This window comes from Agelaius tricolor, unplaced genomic scaffold, assembly GCF_023055355.1.
Source record: "Agelaius tricolor isolate 1412-34295 unplaced genomic scaffold, bAgeTri1.0.p SCAF_2, whole genome shotgun sequence".
Taxonomy (NCBI): domain Eukaryota; kingdom Metazoa; phylum Chordata; class Aves; order Passeriformes; family Icteridae; genus Agelaius; species Agelaius tricolor.
Window position 1 is genome coordinate 72,871,221 of NW_027269262.1, and position 16,090 is coordinate 72,887,310.

General features: G+C 38.4%; 1 protein-coding gene across 17 annotated transcripts in view; it reads right to left on the bottom strand.

Annotated features, from left to right (window-relative positions):
* The window catches only part of VPS13B (vacuolar protein sorting 13 homolog B), a 434,621-nt gene extending 418,743 nt beyond the window's left edge, over nt 1-15,878 (bottom strand). For 9 of the 17 annotated variants that reach the window (XM_071421513.1, XM_071421514.1, XM_071421515.1 and 6 more), the window contains exons 1-3: nt 15,679-15,874; nt 14,774-14,951; nt 6,936-7,079 (exon numbers count right to left, since the gene is read on the bottom strand). In XM_071421513.1, coding sequence (XP_071277614.1) covers nt 6,936-7,079; nt 14,774-14,920 — 291 coding nt within the window. In that variant the 5' untranslated portion in view covers nt 14,921-14,951; nt 15,679-15,874. Of the gene's footprint in view, nt 1-6,935; nt 7,080-14,773; nt 14,952-15,647 lie in introns of all 17 variants that reach the window. The other 8 variants (XM_071421523.1, XM_071421524.1, XM_071421525.1 and 5 more) reach the window with 5 other exon arrangements.
* Nucleotides 15,879-16,090: the final 212 nt, after the last annotated feature.

A 16,090-nucleotide genomic window follows, 5' to 3' on the forward strand; every position in this document is an offset into this window, starting at 1 on the left:
GCTACTTGAGAAGGACAGAATTCCAACTCATGTTGCACATAAGACCAACAAACTTCAAAAGTCATGCTCCAAACAAGCATCTTGTGCTAAGCTAACAACGTCATAAATCTGATACAAGTTATTTAGTGCCTACTTTTCTAAATATCCTTGGAACACTATAGCAAGTCAGACTGGACTCCAGAGGAGCTCTCTTGATTGCAGGATATGCAAGTTTCAATCTGGCTGCCTCAAACTTTATCAGCTGAAGGAAGAAAATTGAAGCTGCAGTCTCTGAAGCTTATAGAAAGGTCATAAATTGAGGTATAGCACCAACACCACACAAGCATTTAAAAAAGACATCAGACCCCTATCCTGGGGCATTGATCTGGCAGTTACAAGAAAGTTCATATACACTGTGTATAAAGTATTGAGACATTAATGCATGTAATCCACATTTACATGGAAGTAAATATATTTCTGTCCTTCTTGAATTTAAAGGACAATTAAACTGATTTTTTTGGAGGGCAGTAAGTTGTTAAAAACCTGAAAAGTGTTATTTCCTTTTTGGAAAGGGCATGTTTCCCTACACACAACTGACATCTTAAAAAGGCAAAGTGCCAGTCTAAGCCAATATACCCAAATAGTAATAAAAAACCCCAAACAATTCTTAATTGTAAATACCTAAATTTTAGAAAAGCAAAAAGTGAACTTGGGATAGATGACAAGATGCCTAGTCCATATGCCTAAGACAAACCAACTGTATAAGTATACAAAATGATTGAAGCACTATGAATTAGAGCAAGGCAGCTAGGGAACCTGCAGCTTTATTTATTGTGAGGGCTGTCTTTCAATCATTTTTTGCAAACCAAAGAAAATCATCAGTTTAGAAAGAGATAGCTTAGGCAAGTTCATGAAGAACTGCAGCCCATGGGAAGGACTCACATTGGAGAGGTTTGTGGAGAACTGTCCCTTGTGGGAGGGACCCCTCTCTGGGGGATGGGGAGAAGTCCTTCCACTTCTGAGCAAGTGGCAGCAGTGTGATAAACTAACCACAACCCCATTCACTGCCCTGTGTGCCACTGGCAAGAGGAGGGAGAGGATCAGGAATAGAGTAAAGCCAGGGCAGATGGGAGAGATGGGGCAAGGTATTTTTAAGGTTTATTTTTCATTACCTTATCCTGATATGATTAGTAAAACTGCTGCTACAGAACTGAAGGAAAACTGTAACTACACACAGCTCCTGGCAGCTTCCTTAAGTTGCAACACCTATACCAACACAGGGCCATATCCTCACCTGGCTGTCTCTTCACAACATGCAAAGTACATTCATCTGAACAAAAAAAGCTATTGAAAAACACTGATGTTATACGGTCTTAATACCTATTGACCAACCTGATTTTAGAATCATAGAATCATTTAGGTTGGAAAGGGTCTTTAAGATCAAGATCAAGACTGTTAACTGTTTTGACAACATCAAAAGATTTTCTTGACAAGAACTGCATTCAAAATCAGAGCTCTTTGCAAGAATACAGTCCCAACTATATTTCCAACTGCTCTTTCTGTCTCTGGGGGTGTTCTCAGGAGTTAGTTGAAGATGTCATCCAGGGCTGCACAAGCCAGAAGGCAGAAGTGTTTGCAAGTCTTGTTCTTTGCCAGAAACATTTAAAAGCAAGACTAACACCAAAAAGCAAGGTTCATTCCCCCAGAGTAAGCAATAGGATTAGGTCAGAGGTGCCACACTACCTTTGCCTGTAGGCAGCACACCAACACTGAAAGATGTCCTAGGAGCCAGGAATAAGCACAGAAGGAATCAAGCAGGATCTCTCATACCTTTCACAGTAATCAGCTTCAGACATGTGAAATCACCATTATTTAGCCCTGAAAAGGACTCAAATAGAAATATAGTGGCAAATTCACATGAAAACTGTCCAAAATTAGGAACACATTATATGTGTATGCCTTAATAGGCATTCAGGTAAACAAGACAGGTATTCAGACTGAAGCAACACAAGGGCAGTGGCAGGACTCCTGCAGCTAAAGTATTAAGAAATATGCCTGCAGAAGTCTTTGTAGAAATTCACAAAGGCAATTTTTTTCTTACATAAGCATAATTACTGCAATCTCAAGCATCAGATGTTTTGCTTTTAAAGTCTATTAAAGTGGTTAGCAGAAACAAAAATAGGTAAATTACATGGTCACTCTTGCATACCCAGCTAGAACATGTGACTATCCAACTTTAAGCAAAGCTGCTCATCTCCTCCTCAGCCTCTCATTTGAAATCACTGGAGAAGGACAACAAAGTGTCTGAACCAAATGCTGCAAAGCCTTTTTAGCACCTTTTTTAGCTTCCCTTTACTACTTCCTCTATTCAAAGAATAAGTTTATTAAGTGTTTTTCCAAGACATTTGTGACATTTATCCCTTAAATGGATAATATCCTTGAAAGAGAACCTCCTACCTAAAACTTTTGTTCACATAGAAAAATTTATAGAAAACATAAGAACTCTTCAGACAGGAGCTCTTGACAGAAAATGCACAAAACGCAACAAAAGACTCTGCCAAACCTTCCTGAACCTTTGGAAAACACTAAATTACAGTCTGATTTGCACAAAGCAATTTGTTTTATTTCAAACTAATATGAAAAATTTTTCTTGTTATTCATATATACACTAATTTGTATGCATGCACACACAGAAACAAAATCCTCTTTTTCTGCTATTACTCTATTAAAACACAAATAAGACCATCATGAACTGGTTGCTTAATTAGAATTTCATATTCATCATTAACTTGATAAGATTCAACACTTTAGTTTGCTTCAACACTATAGTTTGCTTCCTATAGAGCAATTCTTGATATAATCTTCACCTTAAATTTTGCTAAAACTCAGTATCAGATTTACTGAACTAAATATACTACTATGAAAAGAAGTACCAAATGAAATTCATTTAAAAAATAAGGACCTCGAGCTTCCCCATAAGCAAATAAAAAGCATAAAGGTGAGCCACTAAAGACTGTTAGTTAAATCTTCTTGACTTCAAGTCTTACCATATTTCTGCTGTCACACAACACCAGACTTGTAGACTCAAATGGAAAAACACAGCACTGCTTGTCCATACAGCCACATTCAACTGAACTACTACAACCCAGGTGAGAAAAAAACACTAGAGCACTGCTTCAGATCTGGAGCAAGCTTTACCACCTAAGCAGACTTCATATAACTAAAGCCTCATCAAACACAAGCCTTCTGTCTTTACCTTCAAAGTCCTTCATAATCTGTCAAGGCACCTTATCTCCCATCTCCTGGTCATTTCCCAGTCAAGACCAATTTCTGCTTCCAGCATTCTTTGGTGGCAGTCTCAACCAGCTGTCAGGTAAGAATGTGTCAGGTATTCTGACAGTCATGCTTGTGGGCTGTTCTCCACTGCCTCCACAAAGTTATCCTATTCCTTCACAACTTTCTTTGTAATGCCTCATGAAAGGAGCAGTTCTCAATTGTCTGTACACTGATCCAAACTGCTTGGCTTCCCTGTGTGCCTCTAAGTGCTTCAACCTAACAGACTTCCCCAGTTCCATAATTAATTACCCTTGGAGTACAGGGAACCTTCATACACATCAGCATAAGTTCTCAAATGTGAAGCAATAATACAAATAACACATTTCTCCTTGATCTCCTCATTTGCATCGGTTCCAAGACAAAAAAACCCACAAAATTCAAGGTGGAACATGAAGAATAATCTCATGGTTAGTTATAATGGCAGGAAGGTGAAGAAAACAGACATGGGCTTACAGGCTTGTCCTTCTAAATTTGCACTACCTGAATTTAAAGCCTCTGGTTCAGCATGGAGATATCTTAGCACTGAGAGGGGAAGAGAAAGGAGCAAAGAATTTCAATTATATTGAAAAAAAGAATATGTAGAAGAGAAAAAAGTTAAGAACAGACCAACAGGACAAAGGGAGAAAACATCTCATAGGAAAAGCAGCTATCAACACAGATTTTAAAATTGGTTTCAATTCTATATGAAGCCCAGGGATTTAATATATAGAGATAGGTAATGAGAAGAACATAAAATACTGGAAGTTTTACCACTTTCTAAAACAAAATATAGCACTCATGGAGAACAGAGTCAGGACGGTCAATTACTACAACTTAAATACAAGTCAAGCAAACTTCAGAATCACATTAAAGTGTTTAAGAACAGATTTAAAAATCATACCAACATATTTGAGAACATTAAAAATGTTCATATTTAAAACTCAGTGCTGCAGAAGATTAATACAGGAGCAAAAAAAAAAAAAAAGCCAGGCAGAGTTGCATTAGACTGACAGACATCAAAAAGCAATGTGAAACACCTCACAGGCAAATTCTATTTCAAGTACTGACGCTAACCAAAGTCATAACCAAAAGCACACATACAAAGCATGTTCAATAGAACACCCCTTTACTCACTGTAAAGTTGATGCACTTCAGTTTAATTTTCTTGTAAAGTATCCACATTTAACACTTGGGTATTAGAAGTAGTAGTACCAGGTGTAGAAAAGACAAACAAGGAAACAAAGCACAGAAAAAGGGGAAAAGCAAAGACCTTCAAAATGTAAATACCCCTAATTCTACAGAATTCTGGATTTTGTACATCATTAAATGACCTTATCACTTACACAACAGTTCTGCTTAGAAAAAGAATTTTTGCATAAAACTAGAAGTTGAGCCATTACTGTATAATCCAAACTTAGCTGAGGAGATGCTGCAATAAGCATGAACAACAAAAAAACCTAACTAAACTAATACTGAAGCTGAACTAACAATGACACAGCATCACAGTGAAACATATGTATACAAAAGCACCCCAGGTGATACTCCTCAAAGATGTAAGCAAAACCCTCTTTCTTTTTACAAAATCTGTAGGGTCACTGGATAATAGCTTCAAACAATGCCATGTATTTTAGCCTTCATATAGCTTCAACAGAAACATTGTTTGAAATAGCACCTTTCCAAAGAAAACACATCTCACTCAGCTGAGGTCGAGAACATTACTTTTTGCTCAGGTGAAATTATCCCTGTGCTCATTAGAGGTCTCACCTGAGGAAGGAAGTACAGGGTCAAGCCAATCAATTTGAGAACTAAACTAAGCTTTCTTGCTAATTATGCTCTTCACTGACATGAAGTTCCTGGAAGAACAGTTCCAACTGGAGCTAAACTCACTAAAAGTTAATTTTACTACCATTTTCCACAGAAATATTTAATTTCATTCATATTTTTATTCACTGGTTACAAAAACTTTTATGACAATTGTTTTTAGCCAAGTACACTGCCATACTTTGAACACTTTCAAATAGTAATTCAAAAAATAAAATTCAACTTGTCAACTTTTTAAACCATATCCTCAGAAAACAGCATAAAAGTGTTTTCATCTACATTCTTGTTCATCAAAGATAATCCTTCTATGGCACAGACCCAAATTTTACTCTCCTGAGCATACATACCAATGAATAATTTGTTCAAATGTCAGTTGCAATTTTCAAAACTCTTTTCTTGCCTCTGAATCTTAAACATCTGTAACAAATACTTGTTTTGAGAGTGCTTTACATTCATGACACTTGACCTTTTGATGTATGCACCACAAAATTTAAGTTTCAAATACCATGCAAGAAGGAAATCTGATCATTTCAGCAGTAGCCATCTGCAAGGTCCAATATCAAATATTAGTTCTGGGTTGCACAAAGTCATGGGCTACAAATCTTTTTCTGCAATTCATAATTAGTTGCAATTTGCTGCTCCCAAAAACACACTTCTCATGGAACATCTGGTCTCAAAAGCTTACCTTAACATTGGAAAAGTACTTAATATTTGGCTGGTTGTGTGCATATATGCACACCCACACATGCACACAGATTACATGTAACTACAGAATTCAAGCATGTCCTCTGTGGGTGGCTAGGACTAGAGATTTCTACTCCAGCAAAAAAGCCTCTTAGTTCTGTAACTGTAAAAGGACTTATAAAGAAATATCAAACAACAGGAATATGTTTTTCAATGTTTTTGCTGCCTTGTACCTAGTTATTGACATTAAATGTTAACAGCTCATCATGCACCCTACCAAACACTTGAGTTTTTTCACAAACTGAAATTTCCATTTGCACGATCCTTAATATAAGTGAAGCACTGTTGAAATCAAAATGTGAACACAAAATGTGAACAAGGCTTTTAGAAAACTAACAAGCCAAACAAACTTGTAAGCCTCTCTAGAATTAAAGTACCATGCTGATTAAAAAAAACCCACAAGTTCAACATTAACATAACCAAGTACTTTTGGTTAACTAAGTTAGACATATGACAAAAATTGAGGCATTGCATATTTCAGCTTCATTATGTCAGAAGGAAACCTTACCTGAGCCTGTAAAAACAGCCTAATGCACAAATTATTCTGAGCAACTAAAAAAAAAATCCCTGAAGACCCTTATACAAGAAGTCTTCCAAATATACTCAAGCAAGCAGTATAATTTCTAAAGGTAAAAATTACTTAGACTCCAGGATCTTCAAAGCATTTCTTCAATAATAGCAACAGAACTTTTGAAAAATGCCCAATGCTGAGTTGTGCCACATACAGCTGACTCAAGCAACCAGCACTGCTGCTTGGGTCACAGAAGCTGGAAGAACACAGGATGCTATACTGCTCTTGAAATCCATTTCTTCTCTAGTCATAGGAAAAACCTGACAGAGCACTATTAACCTGCTTTCATATCTGCAAGAACACAGCTACAGCTAATAAAGAGTTTAAAAACAAATATGAAGGAAGATATTAGCCATGACAAGAAGAAAAATATTAGCCTCTCAGATAAAAGGGATCACAACTTCACATGCCAGATTCTTCAGAAGAGCTTCAAGAAAGTGGCCTACAGAAACTCTTATTCTCATGAACCACACAATATTGGAAAAGCATTCATGACATTTCTTACCTGAGCTCCATCCTTTAACTTCAAGATGCATTCCATTGTATTGATAGTGATGACAACTGGTTCTGATCCCAGTTTCGTCCATGGCACATGAATCCGAAGCTCATGAATATGCCCGCTTAAAAAAGTAAATGGCAGTTTCAGCTCCTAACAACAACAAAGAATGTAGAATTAACTACTGAAACATATCAAAATTCCAGACACATTTGTAACTCAAAATAGTAATGTTCTAGCACAAGTCAAGTCTCCCTCCCCAATCAGCAGTGTGCCACAGGACTTGGCATTTGCCTTTATAATCACTCACAGGATTATGTCACAATTAGTCTGTTCAAAGGAGACATCTGGGTCACCATGTCCTTGATAATAAAAGATAGCTTAAAACCACCTCTCCCTCACATGAAGCTACTGCAAACTGTTTCACTATTCAAGGTACAAGTAGAAACAGACAGAGTGAAGGTAAATACTTAAATTGATATGCAACCATATGTACTCTTCAACTCTGTGAAGAGTACAAATTTGGAATTAAATATTGACAATGCCACAGTAAGGCAATTTCTTTTGAAATATTTTAGTGCTTAAGAGTTTAAGAGCTCAGTTCTCGTAAGACTGGCCCATTGTTGCCCCTTTCACATCAAACTACTTAGTAAATACAAAGTTATTAAACTTTTCATTGGCAAAACCAGACTCCTACACAGCAAGGTCTAATGTAGCTGTCTCACTGGTTTAAAAACTTGTGCAAGTCAGTCCAGAGCTTCTAACAAATGCCTGGGCACTCCACCCAACACAAATCACAACTCTGCAGGACAGCCTCAGGGAACCAGCTGGTGCTTGCAGCAATTCAGCAGGAAAGAAGGTGCCAAAGTTTAGATTAAAGGTACTCAACTAAGTAAATTGGTGCGTACATTCAATACAAAGCGTACAAAGTGTTGCAATTTCCCAGTAGCTTCAGGTGTTCTGCAAAAAATTAGTTCAACACAACCAACAGAAGGGTCAGGCTAGAGGGCTGGTTCCAGGACTAGCAATCAAGATTAGAATAAAGAAAACAATTGTTTACTGTAAAGTAAAGAAGCAATATTTGATATGTTTGAATTTTAAGTCAGCATACTTGACACTAAGTATTCTAATACTCAAGTTTCAGGGATGCTTCATCTTTTCACTTTTCTAAAATCTCATATTCTGATTTTTTTACTATCAAGTTTTAATGAAGAAAAAACAACACATCTTCACTTCAAGTTCCTTATAGCTGGGTATTTTCATCATCATCTTAGATGCTGGGAACTACAAGTGCAGTATATTCTCAGGAGAAAAATAAGTGAACCTAAGTCTGCTAGATACAGGGAAGCACTTCTGGGCTACCTACAATGACCATATAGTCCAACTGCCTGACCAATTCAGAGCTGACTAGAAGTCAAAATATGTTATTAAGGGCATTCTCCAAATGCCTCTTACACACTGACAGGCTTGGGGCATCCATCTCCTGCAGGAAGCCTGTTCCAGTGTTTGACCACCCTCTCTGTAAGGAAATGCATCCTAATGTCCAGTCTAAGCCTCCTGTGGTACAGCTCTGAACCATTCCCACATGTCCTATCCCCAAATACCAGGGGGAAGAGCTCAGCATCTCCCCCTCCATGTCCCCTCCTCAGGAAGCTGTAGAGAGCTGTGAGGTCACTCCTCAGCCTCCTTTTCTCCAAATGAAACAAGCCCAAAGTCCTCAGTCCCTTCAAACAGGACATTGCCTCCAGCCCTTTCACCACCTTTGTTGCCCTCCTCTGGGCACATTCTCATCCTTCACCCTCATTCTTCAGCTGTGGGGCCCAGAGCAGCACACAGAGCTCAAGGAGAGGCTGCACCAAGGCTGTACAGCAGGGCAGTCACCTCTGTCACCAGCTGGGGATGCTGAGTTTGATGCACCCCAGGAAGGGGTTTGTCCTCTGGGCTGCCAGGGTGCATTGCTGGCTCCTGCTGAGCCTGCTGCTGACCAGCACACACAGGTTCTTAACTGTATTCTGGTAAATTCATGAACACAAACCCTTCAGGACTCCAGAATTACCCAGGCAAGCCAGGGCTTAAGCACCTTTGCCCCTTGCTCAGGTTAGGTACATGCATGCACCTCATTCAACACAGAATTCCTATGAATGAACAGATGTTACTCAGAGAAGATCCATGAAACTCAGAAATCAAGCAGGTAAGTTGTTAGGGAATGTCAAACAAATATCTACCAATGGATCCAGAAAGCCTCCTTTCCTGCCCTGCTGGACCCTAGACCTATCCTTGCTGTACAGAACTTCTATATGAATAAAATTTGGGGACAAGGGCATTTTGCATTTAATATTTGGTATGTATTATAAAGCCTTAAAGTATGCCTATACAATATTTCTATGAAGCTAGATAATGTAAATTTTTGCCTAAATATACTGAAATAAATACATTTATCAGTGATAAATTTATGAATAATTAATATATAATAAAATCTTAGTTTTATGTTTTGAAAGCCCCCTAAAAAGTTTTATTTTCTTAAACAGTTAACATCTCCTAAGTTCAGAGTTGAAATCATCACCATTTACACTTGTAACAGGTTTACATCTTGAGAGTCCTCCGGATGACTAGAAGCAAGTCAACTATTTTTAGCAATACCTACACCATCACAGCAACAACAGCTGCTAAGAGAAGCAATTTTAGGGAACACTTTCCCCCACTCTGCAGCTGATACCTCCTAACCTTTCTCCTAGTACAATCAAAAAGTTTATCCTGTATCCAGGAGCTAAGGGTATTGTGTATTCACTGCTGACAAAATCTTCTGAGGAGGAAATTACACAAAATAATAGCTCTATTTTTTTTGCCAAGTACAGCCTTCAGTTTGTAAATTAGTTTTTGGGCCTTAATGAGTACTGATTAATGAAGTATAAAAAACCACACCCATCTCATACTACAAAAACTCAACTCCTTCTTCAGCCATGCTTACACAAAGTGACAACTAATTTCAAGTCCCCCTTCTAAGAGATGACAGTTTCAGACTTTCTCATTAAAAGTTCAAAGAAAATTATTGATTTCTTTTTACAAAGTGTTTTTCTTCATCTCATTCACTACTATACTTCACGATTTTAGCCAAAAGCCTCTCCTAAAAATTCAGCCCTAGGCCCACAAGCAACACAAATAAAATTGTCATCCAGACAGTTTTAGTTTAGTTAAGACACTGAAAAGCAAATATTGGGCTGTTTAGCTACAGATCTTGCTATATGATTAATCATACAATAACTTAAGCAGTATCTTTTGTCCCAGAGCTTTTTTTTGGGGGCGGAGGGGAACTGGGGAAACACAGGAAGTGTGGCACAGAAATAAATTATCAAAAACATGCAATCTAAAAAGACATTACAACATAAGAGACAATGCTTTCAGAGATCAAGGCAGCAAACTACCACTGTTAACAGTAATAGAAATAAAGTCCCATTCTGGACTTGTCAATGTGTAAGTTTTTGTCATTCATCAATACCACAATGTCTGTTTAGATTCTGGCTTGTCTTTACTTCAAAAGACATTCTAGAATAGCTGCTTTTCCACCAGTTGCTGGGTGGATTTAACATTCTCCCTTTTGTCTAGTTAACCACAAGATATTGAAAGAAACAGAAGTAGGAATTATTTCAAAATAAAGGTGATAAAAGAAAATGCACAACATATTTAGAAAGTAGTTCTCTTTCAAAAGAAATTTAGATACAAATGTTATCTGTCAGTAAGGAAACATATTGTCCTGGTTACAGCCAGGGCAATTAGAATAAAGCAATGTAGAGAACTCTTTGTTGTACTCTTCAGTAGACAATACAAATATGTGCCAAATTAAGCAACATGTTCATAACACAACATAACACAGAACATTTTTATTCCTCCCTGTTTCCTATGCAATCTTTCTCTTTTCATTAAGTATTGCTTGAAATTCTTAATATTTCTTCTAGACCCACAACTGATAAAACGCTGCATTTTAGATTTTCCATTTAATCATATAAATCCTTCACAGAAAAATATATATCACTAAAACCAAACTTCTGGGCCTGACCCATAAATAACTGACTAACATGTAAGACTGCAGACTAGATGATCATAATTCCCCTTTGCCTAAACTCTCCCCTTGCTCTAAAACACAAGACTGTTCTAAAAGTTGGGATGATAGGCAAGTACTCGTTCTCCACATCAGTGTTAACTCAAATACCTTTTCTTCACAGTCAAGGCTGTATTTCACAAGTAACCATTGGCATATAAAAGACACTTAAAATAAGGATATTTCAATGTTCCCATTGACTATTCCCAAAAACTATTTTAAGTACATTAGAATTTTTCATGTTTCTTTCTATACAAATTCTTTTTAGATCAAGGTATCCTTTGTCTTTCAAAGACTACTTAATCCTTCCCTTCTGCATTTGCAAAACAGCTAAAAACTAATTATGGGCATATACACAAGCAGCAAGAAGAATCATGATGTATGTCATCTTTTTTGGCACCACTGTGTCAACAGATACACTACACACAACCTACTTACCTACCTCTACAAGTTCAGAGGTAGTTCTGTTACCTCTGGTACTACAGGGACTTCACACAAAACTTGACAAAAATGCTTAAAACACTTTTCCAAACAATTATATTTAAAGTATTTGTTTCAAAATTTTATTACAAATTACTTTCTTGATGTAGTTTTTGTACAGTATGCATATTACGTACAGATGGAAAATTTCTTGGAATGTTTAGTCTTCTAGTAATTGAATCATTCAGGATAGGAAAAAAAAATCAAAATTTTATTAGATTTAATCTTCAACTAAAGACAATTACTATAAAATCAACTGGCTATTCAGAGTGACACAATTATATACAAAAGCTACACTGTACCTAGAAGATTCAAGCTGAGTACAAACTAGTACTTGACTTCCACTACAGAACTGGTTTGTACAAAAAAAGGGGGACAGAGAGAAGGACAGACCCTAAGAGTTATTACAAAGGCATTCAGCTTAGTTTAATGAAAGCATAAAGCTTCATAAACATATGTAAAAGACAGGTAAAGTATTTTCAGATACTGGAGTATTCTCTTTACATTTGGTAAATTTTCTGAAACAACTGTAATTCATCTGAGCTCAAGAGGTATTGGCTCCAACTTGGTCACAAAAAGAAATTAAAATATTCTTTAATATTCTATAAGACTAACAGCAGTTTATGCTTTGTAAACATATGTAAAAGACAGGTAACGTATTTTCAGATACTGGAGTATCCTCTTCACATTTGGTAAATTTTCTGTCAACAACTGTAATTCATCTGATCTCAAGAGGTATTAGCTCCAACTTGGTCACAAAAAGAAATTAAAATATTCTATAACATTCTATGAGACAAACAGCAGTTTATGCTTTGTTCTTATCTGTCCTTTGGGATTCTGTTGGGTGGCTCAGAATAGCACAACATGACATGGGAACACTAACATCAGCTGAAGTCTATGGAGCAGGAAGCACGCACTTGTTACCAAATCTGTTATAAAGTGCTTTGTCCAGGTAGTTTGGCACCAATGTTAACACTCCAAAAAACCATGTACAACTCCACAGAAGATGGAATTCTCTGAAAATGATTAAGGCTCTAGACAAATACATCCAGGATAAATGGATTTGTATCCAAGAACCTGAAGTGTGAAATTAAACCTGTGTTCATGTCAGATAAAGAGCAGGGAACCAGGCTGGGCATTGTAACCCAGGACAGAACAGGAGCAGAGCAGTTAAGGGAACTAGTTTTGGGTATCATGAATCCATCCAGGGAGAGAACCCAACTAAAATGATACAGACTGGTCATTTTTAAAGACCAGCTTTTCAAGGAAGCTCCTGACAGCTGCAATGGCTTGGATACTTTGCATTACTATATAGTGTTTACTTGAAGAGTTTTGCTGAGCAGAAATAAACAGCATAATAAACAGCATCCCCTCCACAAAAAAAAAGAGGAAGACACTCTAAATACCCACTGGACCCACTCTCATCTGTGGGTCCAGACAAGTTCCAAAGAATAGTAAGAGGCAAATGAAGATAGTGACATTTTACAAGCACCCAGCCAAATAACATAAAAACAATGAATCTGAGCTAAATTTTGCATCCATCACATACTCACATTCCCATGACTATACCCAAATGACCATGGGTACATATGGCAGTATTTGCCACAAGAGCCATAACATTATCAGGTTGAGCTGGATATTTAGGAAGCTAGTTCATAGGCAGACAAAGATGAAGCAAGGGATCACCTACAAGCAAACTGCAACTATTGGAAAGGGAACACCACCAATGACAGCAGGAAAATTCTTATAGTGACAGGTAATAAGTTTGATAGCAAGTTTGATATATCCATCCCAAGTCATTTGTTATTAGGACAAACTTTCTCTCCATACAGCAGAGCGCTGAAACAGTTTACTCAGAGAGGAGCTTCTCACAAGACAGAGTTCAAGACCCAGCTGAAGAAAAACACATCACTTCTGACATAATGCTGGCAACAGCCCTGCTCAAAACAGGTTGGACTAGATGACCTCCAGAAATCCTTTCTGATGAACCCTTCTTTGTACATATACATTTCAAAAGGCTCACGGGGGAACACATCCTACAGAAAATCAGCTCTGTGGACTTTTATTGTACTTGTGTGTACCCAGTAATAGACTTGAGAGAAAATACAGAGGCTATGAAACACTTGAAGGAACACAAGTAAGGTTCTTTAAAAAGCACAGAAAACAAGAGCAAAATCTCTTGTAAGATTCTCTTCTTCCAAAACAGGTGCAGAGATTCTTAATTAACCATACGTATATTTTTCACATTTTAAAAGGTATTCCCTTTTTTAACAGAGACATGCAGTCACCCCAGCCTATTTCAATGCCTCATCATCAGACACATAAATGAGATTTTCATTTAAGTCTAATCTAAGCCTCCCAACATGCAATTTATTCAATTGCTTCTTGTCAGATCCAAATAATTCTTGCCCTATCTTGTCTCATCTTATTTTAGTCAACATTAAAAACACATTCCCTGTATATTTTATTCTTCTTTCAAGGGATGTATTTACTAAATTTCCCATTCTTTGCTGCATTTCTCTCAGCACCTTCACTTGCTTGGACTACATCTGGCCACAGACACCCAGCTGAGCCCAGCTACTCCATGCACAACAGAAAGAAGCTTTATCAGTCTCACACACTCGAGCTGTCAACCCAGATAAGCATGAAAGGAAACCATCCCTATGCTAAGGCTTTACCTGCATATTCACAGCAGGCTCCAAATTCTGTATCTAGTGTTTTACTTGGTCAAGCTTGTTTTTCTAAGGCTAAGTTTTACTGTGTCTTTGATTTAATCCAAAGAAACCAGATGATCAAATATATTCCTCAATTACTCAAGTTTAGATACAACTGGAATAATGAAATCTGAAGTTGGAAAACAATACAAGGCACAAATGGGTTTAATATGCATAATTAAAAAGAGACCCCACTTTACTTGGTGACCTTTCAACTTAGTCACTAAAAGTAATTTGTAAATATGACTGGAAAAGCAATTCAATTAATGCTCCTACTGTAAAACAATAGTTACTGAAAGAAGAAACATGTCCACAAAAAAAGCCTCTCTTCACACTCCATAACTTACAGAATGTGCAAGGAATTACCAGTCACTGCTAAACAAATGGCATGAAATTAAAGCAAGAATAACTAAGTGCAGGGGGGGAAAAATACTTGCATAAGAAGAAAACCAGCAAGCACTAAGTTACTACTTAGCTGTGCAGACCAATCTAAAATAATTCAGACAACTTATTTTAAATCAAAGACATGGACTGTAACTGCTCTAAACATAAGATACCTGTTCAAGTACATCCAACTTTAATTCAAGTTTACTGAGCACAACGTCTCCTCCCCAGAGTGACAACTGCAGATCTGAAGGCTTCAAGTTCTTTATGTAGCGATTCACATAACTCATCAAAATAGGAGTTACATAGGACTCCAGCATTCTGGAAGATCTCTGTTTTACAGGTCAAGCACTAGGAAAAGGACAAGAAATTGAGATGTCAGTTACATAGCTCCAGTCTAATTTTCAATAATGCAACACTCCCATTGTTTGAAAGTATGAAAATAATTCTAAACATCGTTTATAGTCAAAGGTTCATACAGTTACATACAAAGATTAAATGTATAGAAAGATGCAAGCACATCTATTTATATGTATGAATTTTCAGGTTACATATAATATATATGTATATTCACACACACATATCTGTGTGTGTATATATGTATTTATATACACATATATATATATATCAGAACTATTAACTACCTTGTCCAAAAGAAAAGTCAAACAAACAAATGAAGAAACAGAAAAGGTTATCGAGCAGTCCACCATGCTTTCACACAGCATTTAAGTGACAGGAAAACTCCTTATTGGAGTCATTAAAAGGATAAATTTGGATAACATCAAAAAAGGGGAACTCCTAACAGATAAGAGTCCACACTAAAATATCGCCTTAGATGCACCTCACCGGTCTCAGTACAGTGTACAAGGCAACCCTACCAGTTTCGTGCCAGCCTGAACTCCAAGAACCCAACATCTTTCACGAACCGAGCTGAGGTTACGTTAAGGTCTGCCATCACTCCCATCCCTCCCCACATCCTTTCCCAAACCCCGCCGTCCTGAGGAGACCCTTCCCCGTCCCGTCACCGCCGCGCCTTCACCCGGATACCTTCACAAACCCGGGAACTCCGCGCCCGTACCTTCGGGACACATCCTCGCACGTCCCTCCCGCGGGCCCACGCCCTCTCAGGGCCCCTTTACCTGGCCCTGCACAGCGCCCCGAGGCTCTGCGCCCACCGCGGGCCGGCCGGGCCGCGGGAGCGCCGCGCACGCAGCGCCTCCGGCAGCGCCTCCCGCCCCGGCTCCGCCGCTCGGGCGCTTCCGGGTTCCCCGGCGCATGCGCGCTGCTCCGCCGGCCCTCGGCCGGAAGCGTTTGGCGTGAGCGCGGGGCGGGGCCAGGCGGTGGCTCTGAGGGCGGTGGAGGTCACGTGCCTCGCGGGGGCGGGGCGGGACTGCCCTGATGTCCTCGTGAGGCGGCGGGAGCGCGCGGGCAGTGTGACAGTGACAGGGACGCGGAGCCGGCGAGGCTGGGAAAGTCTCCGAGGTCATCGA